The sequence below is a fragment of the Bombyx mandarina genome, chromosome 10 (genome assembly GCF_030267445.1).
Source record: "Bombyx mandarina strain Sakado chromosome 10, ASM3026744v2".
Classification (NCBI taxonomy): Eukaryota; Metazoa; Arthropoda; class Insecta; order Lepidoptera; family Bombycidae; genus Bombyx; species Bombyx mandarina.
Window position 1 is genome coordinate 6,012,073 of NC_143217.1, and position 12,812 is coordinate 6,024,884.

General features: G+C 35.1%; 1 protein-coding gene across 6 annotated transcripts in view; it reads left to right on the forward strand.

Annotated features, from left to right (window-relative positions):
• Sarm (sterile alpha and armadillo motif) overlaps positions 1-12,812 on the forward strand; it is a 96,670-nt gene that overhangs the window by 51,363 nt on the left and 32,495 nt on the right. For 2 of the 6 annotated variants that reach the window (XM_028182118.2, XM_028182119.2), the window contains exon 1: positions 6,420-6,935. The exons of the other annotated variants lie outside the window; for them this stretch is intronic. In XM_028182118.2, coding sequence (XP_028037919.2) covers positions 6,858-6,935 — 78 coding nt within the window. In that variant the 5' untranslated portion in view covers positions 6,420-6,857. Of the gene's footprint in view, positions 1-6,419; positions 6,936-12,812 lie in introns of those variants that run through there. 6 annotated transcript variants of the gene reach the window in all.

Here is a 12,812-nt window from a genome sequence, read left to right on the forward strand (position 1 = left end):
GTGCTTTGCTGAATCTACCACCGGATCGGAAACGCAACCCACTGAGAAAATCCGGCGAGAAACACAGGCTTCACAATAATAAAGATACAGTCAAAACCGTTTACTGCGACATCGTTTAATACAACATGCCGGTTATAATAACCAAGAACAAAGGTCCCGGCTGAATGCCATATGACCGCCTTATTAAAAATATTGCTTTCTACGACATTGGTAATAACGACATACCTCATAAAACGACCACATTTAACTAATATTTCGGAGAATTAGATCTGTTAGAACGACCGGCTAAGCTGTATTGTAAACAATTTGAATAGGTATCCACATTTGTCCTCAATGGCTTTTAAAATCAGGAAAGAAAACAATAGGATTTAGTTTAGTGTAGGGTCTTTTCTAATTCTTAGAAACAAAACACGTGCATGCGGTAGTCAAAGCCCGCTTCTTCACATCTCTTAGTTAGTTTGTTACTTATCTATGCACAAGACGCACCAAAATTTTGTGGAGTTATTCGTGAAACTTTCAAAATGTCGCAAAGAAAAAGAAAACAAATTAATATTGAAGAAAAATCGCGTATTATGTAAATATATTTTTTCCAATAATTCCCTATCGATTAGTTTGTACTTGCACGATACACATTAAACATCACCGGTTGTTACGACTATCGGTTTTTACGACTGAATATGAGCAGTCCCTTCGATGTCGTTATAACAGATTTTGACTGTAGTTATAAACAAGTAAATCAAAAACACAGTAACAATCAAGAGTACACACCACTTCTATGCCTGAAACAACTATTGTACAATACTCACAAATCACATACACATTGTTTGTAATTATATGTAATATATTTTAACAACAGGCGCATCTGTAGAGGCAAGTTCCGTGTAACCCAAGTCTTTATTTAGATAAGCAACGTCTATATTTACTAACACACGAGTTAATAGTTATGCGCTGAGAATGTGTTCTATGCAAATTATAAACACGAATTGAATTTTAATTTGTTTTTAAAACGTTCTGTTCGGAATATAAGTCCATATAATTATATTGCACTGTATATGTTTATCTGGTACTGATAGGAGTATTTATGTACCTAGTAATGCTAATAAATCTTAGTAAGATCGGTTTCTCCAAACACAAGCATATACTTACCTAAATGGAGATTCCACACCCAGTAACTATATATAAGTTCAAAGGAAAATAATTGGAAATTTGAAAATTTTAGGTAAAAGATTTACTGAACCAAGATGATTTTATAGTAGAATTCATTTATAGATTCGTTCCTCTGAATAATTAAAATCACAACTAGATTAACTAACGCTTTCATTACCTTTAAATTTTTTTCAGCGAGTTATTTTCTTTTACTTAACATCTATGTAGTTGTGTTAATGGTCACAAGGATTGACCAGTGTAATTAGGATACATAATCTAATGTTCGCCCTATGGCTGAAATTCGAAGTAGTTACTGCCACCTTAAGATTAAATTTATTTAATGTACATATTGCAATCTCTTATGTCAATAATATTTTGAAGAAAAATATATTATCTATTATTGATAACGCTAAAACGTGTCAATCTTAACAAAACAAAAAGATTGATAGACAAACAGACGATAAAAGTACTTAATTGTTTTGTTTTTGCCTATTTATAGATCGGCATTTAGCCTAGTAACTATTTTTTTATCAGTCAATTTAACCAGTTATCAATGAAACGCAAGTTGCACGATAATGAAGTGCGTCAGTCAAATTGTTTCTCAATGGGTATTACCATTGAATCGGCCAGTCATTTCTTAACTTTCCGTCCAAACTCCGGTTATACATCCGTTATCTATTTGCGAAATTGTTAATCTTGCTTATAGAGGAAATTTAAGAAATTTAATAAATATTAAAGTCAACAAGATGGACGACGACATTCACTTTGTGTTGTTATTTGCCAAACAAATATGTGTTGTCATTTGCCAGTAAATTAAGTATACAATTTATTTAATTCATTGCGGCATCACATTCGAGCAATGATGCTCACAAATAGGTAACTCATGGCTCCAAACTTTTTCTGATAATTTTGATAACATGTGCACCTCTTTAATTGCAAGGAGGTATTAATAAAGAAGGTATCTATAATTTCATTAAATACGGCTATTGCATTTTAGTTTTACCAATGAGCCTGAATGTATATAATTATGAACTTTGATATTTAAAAATAGCCCGTATTTACACAGATATGCATGTTTTAATTTTAATAGCTCTGTACATATTTGGAAATTTTAATTATAGTCCTATGCGCCCTGACAAGTTTAATTTAATTTGACATTTATTGAATAGCTACTATGCTCCTCGTTCACCTTGCTCTTAAAACACAGGTCACCGATCAAGTGTTTTTTTTTATTAAAAGCGTTTGTGGGAACACGGCTTTTGGCACACCATGTGGATGTTTGATTCAATACCCAATTGTTCTGTGTTTTACAGAATACATGCAAACAAGTCATTTAATACAGTTTTATCTAAAATGTTTTCAAGGTCGTGTATTCTGTGTAGTAATGATTGTTTAATTTTATTAATAGTTTGTTTACATAGTCCACGCGGCGACAAATTAATCTATAAATGATAATAAATACTGAAGCAAAAAAACATTATTTTTTAAATCTGTTCGAATTTTATTACATCATATTATTTAATATGTTTTGAACTTAATATGTTTTAATAATTTCATTTTTTTGTTTTAACGAACTTGTTAGAATTTTAATGTTTCAATAATTTAAATACTTTTGATACATACCTGAAAATCAAACTACCTTTTTAACTTTAATGTCTCGGTTATTGCAGTTACTTAATGCCGCCATTATTGCAGTAGTGTCTAACATCCGATTAAAAAAAACATTATGACGCATTCCACTCCAATTTAATACCACCTTCCTGAAAATCAGTTGAATTGTTCCGGAGATGTCCGCAAAAGGACGGAGAGAAATAATTTTAAAAAATGTGTGTTGTCGTGGGACACCGGATAGGAACGAAGTTCCTTATTATAAAAATGTTAATTTTCAGTTCTATTCGAGATATAAAAAAAAACTGAAGGTTTCACAACAACCCACGGCCATTCGGTAACATGCGAACTTATTGTGGTACACTTCATTTACGGTTGTTTGCATAAGAGCTAGTGTATTGCGCAAACGAACGCTCTGAGATCGTGGTAAATGAATGATGAAAAATATATTATTTTTTGTACGTTATTACAAAGTTAAGTCGTACACTGTGTGCATTACTAATAAAAATCTTACGTTACGGACGTTTTTTCCCAGTTAGGGTACCCCTCCGCATCGTCCCATAAGGAACATCGTTCCAAAAATCTTTATGTTCTATTATTTTTCTTTACTTACCGATTTTATATTTTTAATACTTTTCTTCTATGTACCTACGTACAATTGCATTCATTTTGTGCTGACAATGGGTAACCAGAAACCGCTTAACATCATGCGAACTATGCCAAAGATAATTAATAGCTTGACGTTATGTCCGAACTTTAATAAGAATCAATATAGGTACAAATTGAATTATCAAAAAGGTTTTTCTCGACGCCAAGATGCATCGTCGAATAACCGAGCTCATTTAATAATAATTAGTGTAAGTCAGCATTTCCCGTGACGACACCGAACACCATCTGTGTTTACATTTAGAGCACGTGCCCGATTGATAGGCGTCTTACTTTGTATAGTTTTCAATATTAATTCCTTAAGTTTCAAATATTACTTGAATTCCAAACCCATTTAAATTAGGTAGGTACGAACGGTTCCTGATAACTTTTACCCTTCAAAACACTTTTTATCGTATTTAAACAGAAATGTAAAACCATTAATTGCTTCTAATGTCACTTAATCGTGTTTTCCTAGAATAATCGACAATTTAATGCGAACTAAACGAGGTCTAAATTAATTCAATGTTTTTGTTGCACACATTAACGGATGGTACTAGTAGGTCAGTAATATGTATGTTAGGAGCGAATGTTATTTTCTAAAATAACGCTTTTGTAATTTGTTTCTAAAGTAAAACTATATAGCATTTACGAATACTGAGTTCCCCGTCGGGGGTAGCTGTAATAGCCTCTTATGCTACCAGATAATAGGTATGGGAAAAAAACTGACGTTGCAAAATGATTTTCGGTCGGACATTAAGTCAATGGTCTATGTCCACTGAAACTGCCTTAAAAGCATCATGTTTATAATTGCACACAACACTGTAAGTACTTTATTTCGTATGGATCATTGACCTTAAATCGCAGTCAGCACAGATGAAATTCAATACGACCCGCGACTTTACGAAAGGAATTTAATACTCGTAGTAGATGTATCGAAAAAATTCTCAATTTTTTTAAAGGAGTCATTGGCCGTTTAGAAAAACATATTTTGTATATTATGATCAGAATACGGAGCCATCGGTATTATATTACTGAAGATCCTGTTACAAATATCAAATGTGTAATATTGAAGTGAGTGACGTGAGTTTGAGACACAAAATCGCAACGCACGCCGCTAAAATTCAAGTCAACAACTTTGTTATTTGTTTACCGATTTAAGATTTTATTTTTTAAGAGAGATCATTTCATTGTTCCACTTTTAGTTGCATAATAAGGGGTACAAAGTGCAACATCGGAAAAGAAACTGTGCCATATAAATGATTCGTGCTGATATGCATGAAACGCGCCGATTGTTTTTTTTTGCTTAGTGACAGAATTCAGCTAAGTACAATTTGATTTAGTCGATTGCTAATGTGCAGTGTAAACACACATCGGTACCGTTGTATTTCGTATCGAATTTATATGCGAAATGAAGTTAAAGAGAACCGTGGCATGTTGCATAAAAGGGAATTCGTTTTGCATTCGTTACAGCACGAAAATAATTTCCAAGGTGAGTGAGTTAGGCTTTCGTAGTATTCATGTTTATGCTCCTATTTCAGAACAAAAAGTTTTTAGTCTAAACTTCATTAGAACACGGCATAGACATTTAAATGATGGACATTCAAAAAATTAATTGATTCTCTCGAAATATGTAATGTTTACGCTACAAAACTTTGAACCAAACTCACGCGAACACCAAGACCATACGTGGTCGCGTAAATATTTTAACACATGTACTAAATCTCGATCCTCAACGTATGCATTTGGATCATAATTTCCTGGGTTAACACTAACGACACCTAATTAAATACTACAATCGTATGTTTGAAGATACATGTGCGTCACTCAATGTAAACTTATCGAACTTAATGAAAGAGCTCAACACATAGGCACCTAATCGTCACCGAATTGATAATATGTTGATAACGACGTAAGACATTCATAACGTATTAATACATTGGACAGGAAGGAAATAAACAAGCGTAACTTCACTGATTCAAAGAAAAATCATCAAACTTTTGTTTAAGCGATAGAAGCAATGAGAAATGGGTTTAAAATGTATCATGACTTCTGGGTGAAGTGGCGCCAGCCCTCGGCCCGTGTCTCGACGACTGTCGTGATGTGTCACTACTTTCTATTTCGAAGCAGGCGCCACTGAAGACTGACTGTGATGTCCAGTAGCCTCCACGGGAATCATTACTAAAATAAACAGCCCAAACGTTATTCCTTTTTTTATCCCTCTGCGTTTCGTTCCTTCATTTCTATTTATAATATTTTTACTCTTATTAATTTTGTTGACCGTCTGCTAATTATTGTAAATCAAGTAATCAACTGATGGCTTTCAAATACTAACATCAAATTAGTGTACGATGGTCCGGTTAAACGACTTAAACAGTAAGTACTTCGAGCCCTCATGCATGTAATTTTAGGCGAGTATACTCCCCTTTGTTTTTACTGTCGGCGACTATAAAAAACACGTACATGCATGTCACATTAAAGTGGATTTATTAGCGGTCGCGGTATATTTTGTTAGAGGTTAGTGTAAGGTGCTTTGTCTCATTTTCAATAAAATCCGTATCCAATTTTTATCAGTTTTGTAGCTTACTATGTTTTAATCGTGTTGCAATGGAAATAGTTTTTTCAACTAATTTTATACTTGGAACTTTTAAGATATTGACGTGCCTAAACCGAACATTCATTCGAAGTGTAAATTATTTATAAATTACAATAGTTCATTTCCGGCTGTTACATATCATCATGGGTTATCTTAATATGTATAAACCAGCAACAAAATATACAAAATACGAATGCTACAACACAACCGCCATATACGTAATGTCTACCATACTTAAACACATCATCCTATACAAACTCACTATCGCTGTACTTATGCTTATGTAATAGTATGTATGTGTGCGTGAGGCTTATATGTGCTGTCGCTTTCCACGAATCTACCGAATATAAAGAGCGAGAGAGACAGCCACGGCCCGCGGGGGGAGGTCTGAATTGATAAAAGCAACTGGTGAACACGACGAAAATTCAGTTGAAAAGAAACAGTGCGTAGCGTTGTGTGCAACGCGACCGTAAACACTCGATCCGAGATTAAGATGTGACTGCGAAATCGTATGAGTGATACGCCTAATACATTTAATTTATTTAGTGTGAACGATTCAGTATTATTACCGAGAGGAGCGTGAGACGCACTGTCGCGCCGACTACGGTGACGTGGACGCGTGCGTCCAAGGATTAAAAGTTTATTGCGACGAAACTCAAGTTGCAGAAAAACTTTCGCGCCGATCTGGATTTACGTGTAGGACGACTGCAATCATAAAGTGTAATATCATACTATCAAATCAATCTCACGGTAGAGCACGTGATTACCGGAAAATTCTAGAAAATATAAAATATACTTCGTTTGCGCTGTGAATCAAAAGTTTTGAGAGTTTTTTAAAGGGGATAAACCTCTTGTTCAAATTATGGTTGTGACGAAAATCGATAACATGGCCTCGTACTCCACATACACGGGAAAACCAAAAATTTTCTTTCCAAAGAAGGTAAGGCATAACAAAAATGTGTGCACAGATGAAAATTCAATCTTTACCACCACAACAATAACAAAAGAACACAACTGCGCTGCCAACGAGAATGCTATTTAATAATTTTTAAACATTTTTAAGTATTTGTGTCGTGTTTTCCTTTATTTTTGGTGCCATTTGTAATTAAAATTAGGCACACGCTTGTAGTGTTCTTATCTTTCGATACAATTTTGTGACTTAAGTATAGGTAAACATGTACATACGTACATACCTACGTGTGAACTTAAGTAAGCGAAACACAAGTCATAAGAATTAAGCCAAATTTTTCGTTAAATAACAGCCGCGAACTAACATAAGTGGTTAACAAAAAAAATTATAATTTATTATCAGTATAAATATGTACAGTAATAATTTATTATTATCCTTTTATTTATCAGGTTTCATTTTAGTTTCAGGAAAATACTTTTTTCTGTCATTGCGAAATGTTACTACTTATATACCGAAACAAAGAACGAAATTATAACATAATTTTAGAAAATGAATCTTAAAAATTATCTATCAGATAGGTACTTGCAAAATTTGAGATGCTCTACAACGGCGACCTACTTTGGAAACATTCACAGGTCGGCCTTGTAAAGATTCTTAGAAGTTTTAGCGCACAATTGTTGGCTCCCGTCAAACTTTGATGACACTCGACGCAGAACCTTCATTCATTTTCAATTCATTGTATTCTTGAAATTATTTCATAAAAAAAAACCCAAATTCATATTGCTTCATAGCAATTTCGCAAAATGTTTTCGAATTACGATACAATTCTGGTATATTCCTACGGTCATATTCTCACAAGGCATCCGCATAATACTGGTTATTCACAAGGCCCTCGTTGCAATATTGTGTGACCTACAAAAGTATCGGCTATCTCATTGCGTGAAACTCATAATATGTAGTAGTTTTCTTGACGAGAATATCCTAAAGGGTACATAACATTACATCTACTGTAACAAATTAACATCAAACATACGGATATTAACTTTTTTTAATTCTTTGTAGCTATATATTTTATATTTTGACTCGATTTTGTCGTTGCTACGGACGTAAACCGGTGAGACTCATAAATAAAGCCTAGTGGCTCATTAACTTATACAGTTGCCTTTTACGATTCCAATTAAAATCGATTGCTACCTATATAGGTCACGGATGATGATAATGTTTCTAAGTGAAGAGGACTAAAACGGTAATTGATATAAATTATAATATTATCCTTATTAAAATAACAGAGAAAAGGAAGTCCTTTGCAGTAGGTTTGTTTTTGATAACTATTTGAAAACTCACCAAGATGTGTTAGGAATTAAATTGGTACGGAACCTCCAAGTTCTGTTGTAAGTTTAAAATATAACACAAAATTCCATGTAGATTTTCATTACCTTTTAGGATAATGTCTAATTAAATGTGTGGTCGAGGGTACTGTTAATTGGTTTATCCTCTTTGGATTTGACGTAGGCAGTAAACGGTCATATGAGATATATGATGACTGTTTGTATGAGCGTGGGTTAAAATAATTAATCAATGAATCTTATAAGCTATAGAAACCGGTTGTCCAGTAAATGAATTAATATGGTAATATTTCAAACTATCGTCTGGGTGTTCCGCGGAACGATGACTCCTTGCATTCCAGGCATGCCTTAAGGAAGCGGACACATTGGCGGGAATGTTACCCGGCACTAAGGACCCAAGAATGTGGTTCGGTATGCACCAGTCTCATCATAACTTGTCACGTCAAGAATTTACGTGTATTCAAAATACTACCACATTTCGAGTTAATACTATATTTGTGTTCAGTATTAAATAAAAGTTTACAGTATCTATAAACACATCAAAAAATGGTGCGCATGCAACTTTGTGCACGAGGAAGAAGTGAAACTTCTTTTGTGGTGTGTAGTATCGAGGTTGTCTTCATTTTTCATCCTTGAATCAAATTTCTCTTGTAATAAGGGAAGGCTGTGTATAAGAGAAATGACCTGGCTCGCTTCGTCCTTTCTCTCTCCATGGTCGAATGGTTTGTGAGACGCTCTGCCTTCTTTTCTCACTCTAGCTCTTCCGAAATTGTGTCTTTTCTCTCTAGCCGTAACGAATCTGTCACGAGTTAAATTTTACCCTCCACGCCCCTAAAGAAGTTGCACTTCATCAATATTATTTGTTTTCGTAAATACTGGCCTGCAATTTAATTTCGCCCGACGATTGCACTCAACTACTTTCCTCCCTAGGAAGAACGGTGGGCGCCAAAAATAGCGTTTCCGCCGAATGCCGAGCGCTCTAAGTAGGAAGTCTACATCGTCGGTCCACTTTTCCAACCGCCCACAGCTGTCTCGATGCTTATTGAGTTTACAGCACACTTATGTACGACACTGTGCCTACGCGCTATCTTAAGCTGAATTAAAATTACTCACACTTAAATCTTATTGACATTATACATACATCATTGATTAATGCGTGAACACCGGAAATCGGCTAATTTCTAATGCTTGCATTAATTAAGAAATCTCAAAACGAAAACTTCAAAAATTTTAATCATATTAAAACGTATGGTTTTGCGCAAAACCGATATACTCGTTACGAGGATAAGTATGCCAAAACTTGCTGAATATAAATTGTTTACATTAGACGTTGTACGTAAACGCTGCGTACGTTTTTAGGAGCACGTAGGTACCTCCAATACTTATCGAAGATTATAATGTCGACTGCTCCTCTGCGTAGGTTGAATATATGGGCAGTCTCACCAAAAAAGGCAGTGTAACAAAAGTTTTGTTTTCCTCGAAACATCCACGTACTTAATTGTTCCTAAGAAGTAACTGTTATTTATTTTATTTTACAAAGTTCGCATCGAACATCGTGTAGGTATTATTAGTATTTCTTTTTTTTTTTTTTATTGCTTAGATGTGTGGATGAGCTCAGAGCCCACCTGGTGTTAAGTGGTTACTGGAGCCCATAGACATCTACAACGTAAATGCGCCACACACCTTGAGATATATAGTTCTAAGGTCTCAGTATAGTCACAACGGCTGCCCCACCCTTCAAACCGAAACGCATTACTGCTTCACGGCAGAAATAGGCGGGGCGGTGGTACCTACCCGTGCGGACTCACAAGAGGTCCTACCACCAGTAATTACGCAAATTATAATTTTGCGGGTTTGATTTTTATTGCACGATGTTATTCCTTCACCGTGGAAGCCAATCGTGAACATTTGTTGAGTACGTATTTCATTAGAAAAATTGGTACCCGCCTGCGGGATTCGAACACCGGTGCATCGCTACACACGAATGCACCGGACGTCTTATCCTTTAGGCCACGACGACGACATTTGAGTCGTCTATTATCAAAGGTGGCAATCTGTGCATTTGGACAAAAAAATGTTATTGATATGTCAATACAGATTGATTTGAATATAATTGTCTCCTTCAAAGAATACGGTTCAAAACCTGCATTAAATAAAGGTTAATACTTAACCTGTTATTTATCTAAGATGTCGTTCAGAAGAGTTTTGTGACTGCCAATGGAATACAAAGTCAATAATTCGTTTTTCTGATTTACCAGTAATTGTCCAAAAGTCACATTGCCGGCTTTGATACTAGTCGACTCATTTGTCTTACAATATAAAAAAATATTGAATATACATCAAAACAATGATTACCCGACGGTTTTCAGAAGACGGTTCCCAAGCCACTGCTATTTCAAATTCTCTTGATGTACTAGCATTCCCACCTTTGCCTGCGGCTGCCTTTTGTTATCTATCTATATACATATACTAGCTACCCGCCCTCGCTTCGCTTCGGAAACATTAAAACACACATGAAACCAAAAAAAAAAAAAAAAAAATTCAAAAAAGTAGCCTATGTTCATCAGGGACAATGTCGGCTTGTAATGGAAAAAGAATTTTTCAAATCGGTACAGTAGTTTCGGAGCCTATTCGAAACAAACAAACAAACAAATCTTTCCTCTTTATAATATTATAATAATAATATAATAAGTAGCGACCCGCCCTCGCTTCGCTTCGGAAACATTAAAACACACATGAAACCAAAAAAAAAAATTAAAAAAAAATAAAAAAAAACCTATGTTCATCAGGGACAATGTCGGCTTCTAATGGAAAAAGAATTTTTCAAATCGATCCAGTAGTTTCGGAGCCTATTCGAAACAAACAAACAAAGAAATGTTACTTCTTTATAATATTAGTATAGATAAAAATGAATTGTTGTTCGTTAGCCTCGCTACAACTCGAGAACGGCTGGACCGATTTGGGTAATTTTTGTGTTGAATGATTAAATATGAAATAAAATATATAAAAACAATAATTTTTGTTTTTCCTTTGATGTGCATCCCCCCCCCCCCCCCCGTCGGACAGATTCCTTTTGTTTGTTTTAACTTTATTTTATACAAGATTTTAGGTCTTTTATTTATCGATTGAGCTGCCGGGTCAGCTAGTACTTCATAATTTCAAAAAAAAAATTAGTTTTTTTTCAAGTGGACCTTCGTAAACATTTTTAAATCGTCATGATTTTACCATTGATTCGGAGTGTAGTTTTGCCACAGTGAACAACATCTCACGTACAATTTATATGTATAATATTAAATCCAATCATCTTTGTTAGTAAAATTATTGAATCCATCGCCATCAGTATCGTCGTCCTGTGGAAAGGCGGTAATTATGATTCCATTTGTTTTAGCTCTATACGTCTATAGCAGTGATTATCAAACTTATTTCTTTTACCGCCCCCTTTGAAAATCAATTATTTTTCAGCGCCCCCCATTTTTTATACACCCCTAAAACTTTAAAACCACAATTTCATTAATTTCATTAATAAATGTTTGATTAATTTTAGTAAATGTAGTACCACGTAGTATTTGTAGATGCTATTATTGTTTCTTCATATTATTATATGTCCGTACATTGCTACAGAGTGTGTATTTACAAATTTGCAAAGTAAAAATGAATTCTTCTCATCAATATGTTTGCTTAAATTCAGAATTACCAAAATAAATTGCTAGTTCACTGTACTATTACTATGCTAATTTATTAGAACGAAACTATTTTTGTTGAATATCTTTCTCATTAATATAAGATTCTCATCATAAGATAATTAAAAATTTATATTTCGACTAGTAAATTCGACTACTAACAATAATAACTTATTAAACTACGAATAAGCTAAACCTGGAAGTCGTAAAGGATTTCATTTATCTGGGCTCCGTCATAGCTAGTAATGGACCCTCCGAAAAGGACCTCAGAAGGCGAATCAGAATGGCAAAGAGAGCTATGTCCCAAATGGACCGTGTTTGGGCGGACAGAAACATCTCGATGAATACCAAAAAGCAGCTCGTCACCTCCCTTGTCTTTTCCATTTTTCTCTACGACGCAGAGACTTGGACCCTCAAAAAAGCCGACCGCCAACGCATCGACGCATTTGAGATGTGGTGCTGGAGGAAAATGCTCGGGATTCGTTGGACAGAACACAGAAACAACGAATCCATTCTTACCAAGCTCAAGATTCCAATACGCCTCAGCACCACATGCGCGCGGAGGAGTTTCGAGATCTTTGGACGTATCGCCAGAAAGAGAGGTGACAATCTGGAAAAGCTGCTGGTAACAGGCAAGGTATGCGGGAGAAGGCACAGAGGCAGAACTCCAATGCTCTGGTCGGACCAAATACGCTCCAATACGCTCCACTCTCAATACCTCAGTCCACGTTGCTATCCACACAGCCGAGGACAGGCAGGAATGGCGCAAGATGTTGCAGGAGAAAGTTATTAGAGGAGGCCACGACCCTCAGCACTGAGGATTATCGACGCAAGAAGGAAGGAAACTACGAAAAATAAATTAATATCATTTCGTATTATAG